The sequence below is a fragment of the Xiphias gladius genome, chromosome 21, assembly GCF_016859285.1.
Source record: "Xiphias gladius isolate SHS-SW01 ecotype Sanya breed wild chromosome 21, ASM1685928v1, whole genome shotgun sequence".
NCBI lineage: Eukaryota > Metazoa > Chordata > Actinopteri > Istiophoriformes > Xiphiidae > Xiphias > Xiphias gladius.
In genome coordinates this window covers 21442094-21454655 of record NC_053420.1, presented here as the reverse complement: position 1 = coordinate 21454655, position 12562 = coordinate 21442094, and the positions used below count along the sequence as shown (strand labels likewise).

Sequence of the window (12562 nt, the reverse complement as noted above, 5' to 3'; positions counted from 1 at the left end):
AAGCAAACGGAGCTGCATAGGGGTTTTAGGTCCAAGGATTATGAGACTGCTATAAAATAAGCGATCAACGGTGATATACACAGCTAGTTCAGTGACAGACAAACTTAGCGCATCAGAAACATCAGTCACTGTAACTGAGCAGATGTGGCCCAGTAGGCAAACAAGGGAGGAGGCGGACAGGCCCGTGAACGGCGGTGCGCGCCCCCGATAATAAACCTCTGACGCCTTCATCCGGGAAATACTACGAACTCGCTCTCCAACATGGCGGCGTCAGGTGAGGTTTATGTGGGTGAACGATCTGGGTCGGCTGGGAGGAATTTCAGAGGTTTATACGTCGAAACAATTAAACACATTAAGTTTAAGGATTGTTTACGCCTCGTCTTGTTGATTAGCGTCGTTGTCCCGCGTGTATAAATAGGTTTATCGGCTGCTTTGGCCCGGTAAAGACGTGGCTGCTGGAGGAAGGCGAATGAACGAAACGACTAGCACAATCTGAACAGTTTAACCTACAGATAACATGCGGTCTCTTCCTGTGAAAAATGTTACTGCGGCGTTCACGGTGTCGGCATTTGAGTTTACACGGTTTTACGTGGATTGGATAGTGTGTGACATGTTATAAAATGTTTTTAACTGCGTGCAGAGCTGGCACATTATATGTCCGTAGCGGAGCTCGCCGTGGCGCTCAGAGCGGATAAGCACCGGGCGCAAGCGCGATTCGTGGAGGAGGGGTTGGGCCGAGGGGTCCAGGCTGCCCGGGGAGTCTCCCCACGTGTGCAGCCTGGCTTTCTGGTGTCGGTGTGTTTTTGAAATTGGGCATCTTGGCCTGTTGGGTCGCATCCTAAACACTTCCCTGGCAGCTTAACAACTTTGAGGTGTCCCGTCCGGACGGCCGAGTCCTGCCCCGTTGATGGCGCACTTGGATCCTGGCGCTGCGGCGTGCACTAGGCCCTAAAAGCTAGCCAGCTAAGCAGGGATACTTCCCCCGTCAGCAGTCCTTTGCTGACTAAGCCCGCATAAAGACAAAAGCGACCTACGTAGATAGCAAGCAAACAACCTGTACGGTTAGCGTAACAGTTAACTGTTGGACCTAGCAGCTGTTATGCTAATTTAGCTTTAGCAAAAGTCAGCGCTGCCAAAAGTTAACGTTACGCCAGCGTGCTAATGTTACATTAGTGCGGAGCGCTAAGAAAGCTGCTAAACCGTATGCTATTTGTTTGTGTTAAAGAGCACAATCAGTCTAGGCCAGTAAATGAGGGCTGTTAGTTGTAAACAATGACTTAGCAATATGTACATAGAGAGAGCCGTAAACCATCTGTGTTGATCTCTGTGTGTAGGTTTTGCAACGATGTGTGTAAAGAATGTCCTGACAGCTGGGATTTTCACAATAAAGCTCACAGCCAGCTTTGTCGCTCGCCATTTACAGCCTTAGACCAAAACAAACCAGAACTGCTCTATGAACTGTGTGTGAAGCCCCCCAGGGGCAACTGATAGCTGTTTGTCATTCAAAAAGAAACTGAGGAATGTTCTGCAATGGATACAGGATTCATTGATTTAAACTCCGAGGTACATCCCTTGAAACATGCAGCCTTATGGTTTAAACGTGTCACCACTGACTCTTGGGGTTGAACAAATTAGGGATGAACCTTTTCTGACCTCCTGCACTGTGACAGTTGGACAGGCAGACCACACCCTGCGTGTTTGCTTTTCAACAGAAAAATATGTGTTGTTTTACTCACATATCAGTCTTATCTTGCTTGAATGGACGACATCTTACTACTGAGCTCTACAAATAGTGTTTGTCTGTGTCTGTCAGAGATGCAGCTGTCCACATGAGTGGAGACGTGCACACAATTCTCTTGAAAACCCAGACTGTTACTGTTATTTTGAGTGTGAGTCTGAAGCGGTGCAACATTTCACTTCTTCAGTTACTACATTTTGTAATGTTTTTCTGTGAATTGTTCAAAGTCAGCTGATACGAGCTTAGTGAAGCCGTAGAGTTTTTGACACTATTTTTTATATTCCTTCGGTAACATCTGCAGCTATTTCCAAGTTCACTGTGTGTGTGTTTTTAAATGCATCTAATGAAAGTTGAAAAAAAAAAATGTTATTACGGAGGTGGGCAGGCAGACATCCATGTGAGCAATTAATCCATGACAAAGCATGTTTCTGGCTGACTATGTACTGTGTGTTCATTTTTCCTCTAGGTAAGAAGAAGAATAAGAAGGGGAAGACCCTCACTCTGACTGACTTCTTGGCAGAGGACAGTGGAGGCAGCGGTGTGGCCCCCAGCTACCCGACTAAGTCCACTAGCTGGGCCGATGAGACCGACGACCTGGACGGAGATGGTGAGTTGGCACTGAAATACACACATAGTCTTTATCTTGCTTACCTAGCATCTGTCTTGCATTTATCCAGCTAACTATAGTAAAATCAGTATTATCTCTCTGTTGCTTGGGCTGTCTAACTAACTAGACAGGAGAGAAATAAAAATTTATTAAAGAATGTTCGTACAGATTTTGGATGGCAGTTTTGAATATTAAATGCCGGGTGGATAATGTGGATTTAGGCCTTTAGATGTTAAATTAATCATCAAAACTCCATATTATCAACGACTGAATATGGTTTGTCAGATATATTCAATGATTTTTCTGTTACCAGCTATGAACTATTGCTCTCTGGATGGATATGATTAAGTATGTGATGCTTAACATCATAATTCTGATGGTTCTTTTTACAGACAAAAAAGTACCATACAAGTACTTGCATTACATTTCAGGGCAGTTTCATTTCATATTCTTGATGTCGTATTGTGAATTTTACTTTATTCGAAGACGTCATCCTGGGCTGCGTGAAATAATTTTTCACTATTTTCTGACATTTTATAGACAAAAAAAGCAATTATCAGATTAATCGATAATGAAAATAATTGTTAGATGCACCCTATTTGACGTTGGTATTTGTTTGAAATTTTAACCTTGCTCATCTCTCCAGTCTCAACTTCGTGGCACACGGAGGAGGATACGTACCGGGCACCGCCCATTGACCGCTCGATCCTGCCCACAGCACCTCGCTCAGCCCGTGAACCCAACATCGACCGGTCCCGACTGCCCCGCAGCCCGCCGTACACAGCCTTCCTAGGGAACCTACCCTATGAAGTCACTGAAGACTCGATCAAAGACTTCTTCCGCGGCCTGGCAGTAGGTGTAATAAGCACATGTAGTTGTGGGGCATTTAACAAATAGCACTTGATGGTTACAGTTGCTGCACCACTTTGTTTTGCAAAGCAGCAAAGCCAGTGAAACTCAAGTGGCAGTTTCAGTTGCAGTCTTTATTGCTCTTTACAGGACCTGTAAATTCTTGTATCTGTAAACAGATCTTTAAGTAAGGATCTAATGTTGCTCAGCCTGTTTGTCGTGTGGGTGGGTCGGTGGTTGGGTGGGTGCGTGGGGGGTGATTAAAGAATACTTTTGTTTTCAGTAACAGCAAGTCTGAGGGTGGCCAGAAAACATTGAGTTTTTGGTTAAAATATCACTCAATTACTTCCATGTAGTCTGCTAATGCCTGCCATCAGGAATGCCCTCCTTCCCACATTCAACCAGTTTCTTCCATAATTCCCATGTGCATACTACTCTTTGTATTCCTGATCTTATTTGGGTGAACTTTACAGTGCGGGGTCCAGATCAGTGCATTCTCTGTTTCATATGTTATTCTGTCACTGTCTTCACTCCAGATCAGTGCAGTGCGTCTGCCTCGAGAGCCCAGTAACCCAGAGAGGCTGAAGGGCTTTGGCTATGCTGAATTTGATGATGTGGACTCCCTCTTGAGGGCCCTCAGTCTCAATGAGGAGGTGAGAGGATGTAGCAAGAGTTGGGTGTCATATTTTTGCATTTTTATTTTTACTAAAGCTGATGTACTACTGTACAAGTTCCCCATCATTGTATGCACATTAAAATCTTAGATTAAGATTTTATTGGCTGCATTGCAAAAGAGAGATAAAAATAAGATCCACCGTTTTGCTAGAGATGAGTCAGTTTCCTTATCTCATAAAAATATATATATATAGGAAAATCACTAACTATTTGTCCCCTCTATCTGTTCATGCCAACAGAACTTGGGAAACCGAAGGATCCGTGTGGATATTGCAGACCAGTCTAATGATAAAGGTAAACTGCTAACTTTTATTTCTGAAACTTTCTCTGGCCTTATTACACCACTGCAAGGCTCCTCTTCGCCCCTGTAGTAATTTAGCAAAACGAAGTATACCACTCAACCTTCATATTCTATTATTAAACTTTACATCTTCTTTTCTTCTTTGCACCTCAGAGAGAGACAGTGGTCCTATGGGAGGCCGAGACAGGGGTGGACGGATGGCAGACATGGGTCCTGACAAGACAGACAGTGACTGGAGAGCTCGGCCAAGTGCGGACAACGATGATGGACCTCCCAGGAGGGATGATGCCTTTGGAGAGAGTGAGTCAGAAATGGCTTTGTTTGTGCTTCAACATCCATACTGATTTCACACCTTACCCCAGGATTTTTCTCTTAGCAGTTTTGGATAGAAAGGATTTACTTCTTACTATCACTGGTGTCAATCCCAATCTAACTACTTCTGTTTGATGTACAATCAGAAGCCAGCCAGACCAACAGATCTTTGGCAGGGGAATTGTATATGTGAAACGTTATCCTCTTACAATTCCTCCAGGATCACGGGACCGTTACGAGTCAGATCGTTACAGAGATGGACCACGGCGGGACGGTGATCGTTATGACGGAGGAAGAGAGCGCTATCGGGATCGCTATGACGAAAGGGATCGCAGAGACTATGACAGAGGAGGTGATTAGTTGTGCTTGTTAAGGCCCTCTGTTCATTATAACTTGTTTTTTGGCTGCTCCCTCACTGTAAAATCTTTTTTTGTAAAAAAAAAAAAATTTTCTTACCCATTTTCTCCCCTGTCCCCCTGCTGTCCTGCTAGGTTATGACTCTCGTGGTGGAGGAGGTCGTCGTGCCTTTGGCAGTGGCTTCCGCCGTGATTATGATGACAGTCGGGGTAGCAATGATCGTTATGGGGACAGGGATCGTTACGGCGACCGTGAAGACCGGTACGAGAGACGGGATGAGAGGCGTGAAGAGAGAGGTGAGAGTTCAATATATTATTACTACGTTTGATCGGAATTATTTATAAACAGATAATCTCAAAGTCATCAGTATGTAATTCAGCTTGTTTTTTGGCAAAGAAATGTTTGACTGTGCTAACATCATCTTCTTCTGATATTCACAGTCACACCACCCCATATTAATATTATTTCCTTTGCTCACTCCAGCTCCTCAACAGAGACCCAAGCTGAACCTGAAACCCCGTAGCGTGCCCAAGGAGGAGGAAGGTAGTGGTGGTGGCGGCGGTGGTGGCGGTGGCGGTGGCAGTGGCGGTGGTACTTCCCCCGCTGCAGCTCCAACTTCCAGCAGCAGGGCCTCATCCATCTTTGGTGGGGCCAAGCCAGTTGATACAGCAGCCAAGGAGAGGGAGGTAGAGGAGAGGCTGAAGAAAGAGGAAGAGAGACTGCAAAGGCAGCTGGAGGAGGACAAAGGCCGGGGACCCGACAGAAAGATGCGGGACAGGTCAGGGGTTGACATGGATTGTTATTAAGTAATTTTGATAAAGTGGTGGCAGCTTATTTTGTGATATTCTTAAAGTTAATGTACAGTTTTTAAATATTCCATGTTTTATAAGGAGTTTATTATTTATGCTTAAATATATTTCAGGAAGAAATTTTGTAAGCTTTTTCTTTGTTTTCAGGGACCCTAGCTGGCGCAATGAGGAATCTCATACTGAGCGATCTCGCACAGGAAGTGAGTCTTCACAGCCAGGAAGCACTTCTGGAAGGGGTGAGATATCTCTGCATTTAATTTTTATACATCTGGCCTGCAGAATTCTGGTTTCTCCCTGTTAACCTGAAGAAGCAGTATTGCACTTCTCCGTGCCTGCATTCCATTTTTATTACTGAAGTCTTGTTCTATCAGTTCAGGACTTTAATTAAACATTATGCTCCTCTTTCTTCTATCAGGGTCCCGGTGTCGAGATAGCGAGCGCTCCGGGGAGAATGAGGTTTTCAGTGGGAGAGAAGGTGAACCTTCCTCCCCTGGGCCATCCTCACGCCCCCCTTCTACCAGCTCCTCCAAGGAGCCACTGAAAGTGATGCCTGCACCTCCTCCCAAGGAGAATGCCTGGGCCAAGAGAAGTGCAGTCAGCACAGGCTCTAGTGAGGGTGATGGACGACCTCCAGTGTCTCCTGTCTCCCCAGGTGGTTCAGCTCCTCCCAAGCTCAGGTGAGAATACAGTTAGGACATACAGTATGATAGAAAGCCTTTCAGGAATGTGCGGTTCAAAAAGTGCTCCTGAAGCATGTATGCTTTAGAAAAGTTAAACTTATCAGTGCTTTGTATACCTGACTAACTTTTCTCTTACTTTCTCTTTAGCTCTTCAAGTTCTGCAGATGAAAGAGGATCTGGAAAGGGTAAGGCCTACTGATGAGTGCTAGGCGCAATGGGGATTTTACCCTAACCAAACCCCACTGTAGACTTCAAATAAAATTGAACAACCAACAGACAGTGTGACTCGCGTGCACACACAACTATAAAAGGACTCAACAAAAAAAAAAGGAAACTGAAGAAGGGACACATTTATGTAAACAAAAAACACTTGCATACATCTTCATAAATATGTTATAATGGAGACTTTGATATGAAAAAGACTAATAGTCGTCAGCCACATTAGCAACCCTTTGGGTACTGTACAGGTCATCACACAACTTTGCTGTTCTTAGATTCCTACCACTAGTTAAGCAAAAATGCAAAGATTGGCACCAGTGGAAAAGCCAAGTTATGTTTATCAAGACGGTTTATTCTCTGTACAGTGGCCATTTTAAGACATCTCAGACTCTTCCATTCAGGCTTGACTCTACATTGTCAGACTAGGCTCATCTCTCATCAGCCTCGGCTGTTCTTTGGCTCTTATATGCTTTGAGCTAAAAGCTAATGTAAGCATGTTAGCATGCATGTCCACAGCCATTGGATGTTTTCATGCTAAGACTGTGTAGTATGGTGACATTGTAATGTGAGCATAATAAACGTCAGCATTAATTTCCAATTATAGCTGATGGGAATTCAGTCATTAGTTTTAAAGGTATACTTTCATGAACTGAAGTGTTGGATGAGTGGAAAATATTTGACCTATTAATTGGCGCAGTGACAAATAACAGGGTCAAAGATTTGCACACAACCAAGTCACTAGGATTCTTCTGCTGGCATCCATAAACTGTATTTCATGGCAGTTCAGCCAATAGTTTTTGAGATATTTAACTCTGGATCAAAGACTTTTGACTTATGGACCAACTGGCATTACTATTTCTAGAGCTTTGATATAAGTCTGTCTAAAAAGTTCTCTACTCAACCTGTTTAGATTGTATCTGAAAGTGTAATTTCTTTTTAAACATCTGACTGCCCATATATAAAATTCCATTTGGGACTGTTGTCCACAATCTACGCAGTGTCCTTGTTTCTTTTCCTTGATGATTGTGGACTGGCTTGACAGCTTCGGTTAGTTGATGCTGCATCTTCTTGAGTTTGTTTTTTAAGGACATTCGCACACTCTTTTGAAAATTTCTTTTCATGATCATTCACCCTGAATGTTGATATGAAGGTGGTTTCAAACTCTTGTGTGGTCCAGAAAAGGCGACAGGAATCTGGGGTTTTCAGTTCATTTAGTGAAGTCCATAAAAGCTGTAAGAACTTCACTCTGCAGACAGGAAGTTGAATATTTAACAGCCTCATTCCTTATTATACATTCGCAGTGTTATTGTTTATATTAGAGAATTCCAGTGTTTTGTTTTTGTTTTTTTCATCGAGACCAGCTCACCCACTTGATGAGGTGTAAGAGCAGCTGTTTTGCTTAAGTTTCACACAGTTTGGTAACTATATCATAGTAAATATATTTGGCAAAGAGAACATGTCTACAAGAGCAGGTCATGGGCTTATCTTTCTGCTGAATGCAAAACATGCACCATATACAAATGCACCACAATTCTGACATAATTTAAAAAAGAAAAAAGAAATCTTAGGTTCAAACTCAAGCAAAATGTCCATTATCTGCATTGCCGTGTCAGAATTGGCCTTACTTTTCTGATTGTTTTAGAAACCTTTGGCATAACTTGGAAGCCAATATCAAATTTAAAAGAAATGGGTTCCATTGTACAGACTCAGCTTGCATTCAAGCAGTTGTGCACCTCTCATTTGGCCCTACATCAGTGACTAACACCTTTTGAATCCAACCCAGTGGCTTTTGATGCTGCAGTGTGTTGTGAGTGTAGTCTACTGCATAAAGTCCATCAACCTCCCTTCACTCAACTGTCTGGCTTCTCCTTTAAGATGAGAACAAGGCTGACGGTGTGCGTCGGGACCGGGGGCCCCCACGGGCACGAGGGGGGCCTACAGGGCCTGGAGCAGGGCGGGGTCGAGGAGAGGGGCCCAACAGAGACCGAAGAAAGGAGGCAGACAGGTCAGCCATCCTAAGCTAGCAACTCCAAAGAGCTTATTAAGAGAGGCAGGAGGACATTTACTAGGCATAGGAATACAAGAACATCAGGATTTCTGGTGTGTATATTTTAATGCTTTCCCTTTTTACACCAAATGGTCAAAACACCTGTTATGTAGCGCAGGGAACCTCAACAGTACAACATCAATTAGAAGTAAAATCCAGGACATTTCTGAGTTGGGTTTTTTTTTTTTTTCCTCTCTCTCCTGAAATTGAGGCCTGAGCAGGGTGTGAACTGGGTGCCAGGCAACATGTACAGTTAAGTATGTAAGTATTTGAGCAGTGACACAATTTTAGTCATTTTGCCTCTGTACACCAGAATGGATTTGAAATGAAGCCATCAAGATGTGATTAAAGTGTAGACTTTCAGCTTTATTTTAAGAGGTTTAACAAAGATATTGCATTAACCGTTTAGGAATTACAGGATTATACATAGTCCCTAATTTTCAGAGGCAAGAAGTAATTGGACAAACCAACATACTTATAAATATAAGGATTATTTTGAATACTAAGATGAAAATCCTTTGCAGTAAATGACCCATGGACATCACTAAATGCTGAGTTTCCACCCTTGAGATGCTTTGCCAGGCCTTTACTGCAGTCGCCTTCAGTTGCTGCTTGTTTGTGGGTCTTTTTGCCCTCAAGTTTTGTTGTCAGGAAGTGAAATACATGCTCAATTGGGTTAAGGTCAGGTGACTGACGTGGCCATTGAAAAATATATTTCTTTGCCTTGAGAAGCTGTTTGGTTGCGTTCACAGTATGTTTTGGGTCATTATCCACCATCCTATCAGTTTTGCAGCATTTGGCTGAATCTGAGCAGATAGTTTAGCCCTTTACACTTCAGAATTCATCCTACTACGTCTATCAGCAGTCACATCATCAATAAACATCAGTGACCCAGTTCCATTGGCAGCCATATGTGCCCATGCTATAACACTGCCTCCACCATGTTTGACAGGTGATGTAGTTTGCTTTGGATCATGAGCCGTTCCTTTCCTTCTCCATACTCTTCTCTTCCCATCTTTCTTGTACGAATTCATCTTGGATTCATCTGTTCAAAGAATCTTGTTCCAGAACTGGGCAGTTGTTTTTTTTTTAGTTGTTTTCTGGCAAAGTCTAATCCGGCCTTTCTGTTCTTGAGTATTAGCAGTGGATTGCACCTTCTGGTAAAGCCTCTGTATTTACATTCATGAAGGCCTCTCTTGATTGAAGACTTTGACAATGATATGCCTAACTCCTTCAGAGTGTTCTTGACCAGGCTAGATGTTGTGAAGGGGTTTTTCTTCACCAAGGAAAGAATTCTGTGATCATCCACTAGTTGTCTTCCGTGGTCTTTCAGGCCTGTTGGTGTTACTGAGCTCACCAGTGCATCGCTTCTTTTTAAGAATGTACCAAATTGTTTCTACTATCTGTCTGATATGTTTGTTTTGTTTTTCAGCCTAATGATGTCCTCCTTCATTTGCATCAACACCTCTTTGGACCGCGTATTGAGTTACAATGAACAGCTACCAAATGCAAATTCAACACTTGGAATCAACTCCCGACCTTTCTTATTTGCTTGATTTGTCATGAAATAACGAAGGAACAGGCCACACCTGGCCATGAAACTGACGATTAATGTGATATTTTTGTCAAACCCCTTGAATTAAAGCTGAAAGTCTTCACTTCAATCATATCTTTTTGGCTTCGTTTCAAATCCACTGTGGTGGTTTACAGAAGCAAAATTACCAACATTGTGTCACTGTCCAAATACTTGTGTGTCTAATTGTAGATAATGTTCAGAAGATGAGTACAAGCATAATTTGTGCTCCTTTTTGCTTGTCTTTAACTGTGGTTTTGACGATTCACAGCAAGGGATAACATCTCAACGCTTAGCCCATTCAATAAATTTTAACCTCAGTGTTCATTCTGATTGTAGAAAGGATAACAGAAGAGACCGAGACTCCAGACCACCTCCAGAGCCAAAGAAATACGAAGAAACCCCAACCCCCGTAAGTCCTTAAGGCTGGACATCAAAATGTGACTAAACCTTTTTCCTCAGTTACAGGTCTCCCTTAAGCCTAGAGTAGATTTACCATAGCTCCTTCTGTACATTGTAGTTGTTAAGAACATTATTTTTTTCAGATAAATAGCCCCTCATCATAAAATCATGGTCCCTCAATGACATGGATCAATGTTGTTTCATGCTCCTTGAGAAACCTGACATCTTTCCTCCTGTATATGCCTTGTTTGCTTAGCATCCAATGCTACTTTACTGATCGAGGTTCTGCCTTATGTCTTTTTTCAGAAGTTCAGCTCAGCCAGTAAGTACGCCGCTTTGCTAATGGATGGAGACCAAGGAGAAGACGCTGAGGACGTCGAATAGAGAGAAATTAACGAGACAGGGCCCAGAAGCGCAAGAAGAGGAGAAAACAATGAATGCAGAACAAAATAATCTCACATAGTTTATGAAAAATCTTGTCACACAGAAGAGGCTCCTGGGAGGACATAACTCCCTCCGTTCTTTCCTCCTACAAACCTGTCCTTTATTTTCACCCCCACCCCCACCCCCTCCTCCACCCAACACCCCCCCTCCCTCCCTCCCTCCCTCTCAGGACTTTTCAGGTTCTAAAGAATAGTCACATACTGGACTTGTTTTAAATGGAAAAAGGAGTAGCTGACACATGGAAAAGTGATGGATAACATTGAATTAATTGTAATAAATAAATGGAAAAAGTGGGGAAAAAAATGAATTTGTATATTTGTGGATCACAAATATGGTAAGGTTGGAGCTTATGACAAGATGTAGCTCACTTAGTGGAACCTTTTTTTTTTTCTTTTTTTAAAATTTTTATCAGTTTTTTACTTATTGACTTGCATAATCCCTAGATTAAATGCATAATTATTAATCATATTTAATCTTTTTATTCATTACTAAATAATTTGTTTTAAAATCAATCTCTTAGCAAATTTATTCGTGGAAATTAGTAAAGAAAATCCTGTCTTCCAGTACTAACAGTCATGAATGTTGAGACTTGGTTACTAATTGAAAACCTTTTTTTTAATTCATGTATGCACCATTCAACAAATCATTGATTGAATTTGTTCCGAACTGAAATGATTGACAGAGTGTTACAAGAGAGGACTGTGTAATTCATAGACTACAGTATTGCAGGACTGATTTGTACGTTGATACTTAAGGAAAAGCAGCGGCTACGGGATCCTCGCTCTGAGAATCAATCAAGTGCCATTACTAATATCCCCAATCATTGTACAGATGTCTCTCTATTTCTACACCTGATGAAATAATCACATCCATTAAAGGCTCAAAATGGTCTCCTTTCCAGCCGTCTTAAAGATTCTCTGCAGCTGTCCAAATCATTCACTCTTCCTAAAGTGAGGAATACAAATATTTGGGGAAAGTCTGGGGTGGCTTGTGGTAGGGCGTGAGGGTTTCCGTGAGATTACATGAACTTCCAATTTGCAATAAATTGGGGGTCATTATGTACATTCTAATAGTATGTGGTAATTGCATATCTATGTATTACTGGGGAGCTTCAGGTCAAGGGTTAAAAAAAAAAGGGATTCTCTAATAGCTTAATATTTACAGACAGGCCAAAGTGTGACGCAGTAGCTTCACTTTGTTGCCCATACTCATCTGACTTTGTGACAGCATGACATTTAAGATTAACCGTGAAACCCCTTTTAGTCGCTGGATGGCGAGTTGCATCATCAGATGCATCGCTTGTATGTGTGACAACAACAAAGTATTTTTCTCCGCTAACTGTTCTCCTGGTGTGGTCCGTGAGGCAGAAAAAGGCCACGGTGTTTCTTCAGTCTCAGCCCCCTGCTAAGCGTCAGGCTCCTGGTGGCAGCTGGTCGGGATCCTGCTGAGCCCCATGTCCCCCACAGACACACACACACACACACACACACACACACACAGAGGGTACTCACTTTGCCGTGGGATAAGACTCCTGTAGACCCCTGAACAG

At 42.6% G+C, this 12562-nt stretch overlaps 1 protein-coding gene across 2 annotated transcripts; it reads left to right on the top strand.

Annotated features, from left to right (window-relative positions):
* The first annotated feature begins 261 nt into the window (after positions 1-261).
* On the top strand, positions 262-11141 carry eif4ba (eukaryotic translation initiation factor 4Ba). 2 transcript variants are annotated; one of them, XM_040115585.1, is made up of 15 exons: positions 262-274; positions 2205-2345; positions 2992-3197; positions 3731-3847; positions 4109-4163; positions 4324-4470; positions 4703-4834; positions 4974-5135; positions 5323-5617; positions 5796-5884; positions 6064-6325; positions 6476-6513; positions 8423-8552; positions 10507-10579; positions 10876-11141. In XM_040115585.1, the coding sequence occupies exons 1-15, from the start codon at positions 262-264 to the stop codon at positions 10951-10953; spliced, it is 1938 nt and encodes a 645-aa protein (XP_039971519.1). In that variant the 3' UTR covers positions 10954-11141. The 2 variants fall into 2 exon arrangements, with proteins under 2 accessions (XP_039971519.1, XP_039971520.1); XM_040115586.1 differs by lacking the exon at positions 8423-8552.
* Positions 11142-12562: the final 1421 nt, after the last annotated feature.

Coding starts and splice junctions, on each gene's coding strand:
- eif4ba (XM_040115585.1), top strand. Junction 3,198..3,730: donor ACTTCTTCCGCGGCCTGGCA/GTAGGTGTAATA, acceptor TCTTCACTCCAG/ATCAGTGCAGTGCGTCTGCC. Junction 3,848..4,108: donor CCCTCAGTCTCAATGAGGAG/GTGAGAGGATGT, acceptor TCATGCCAACAG/AACTTGGGAAACCGAAGGAT.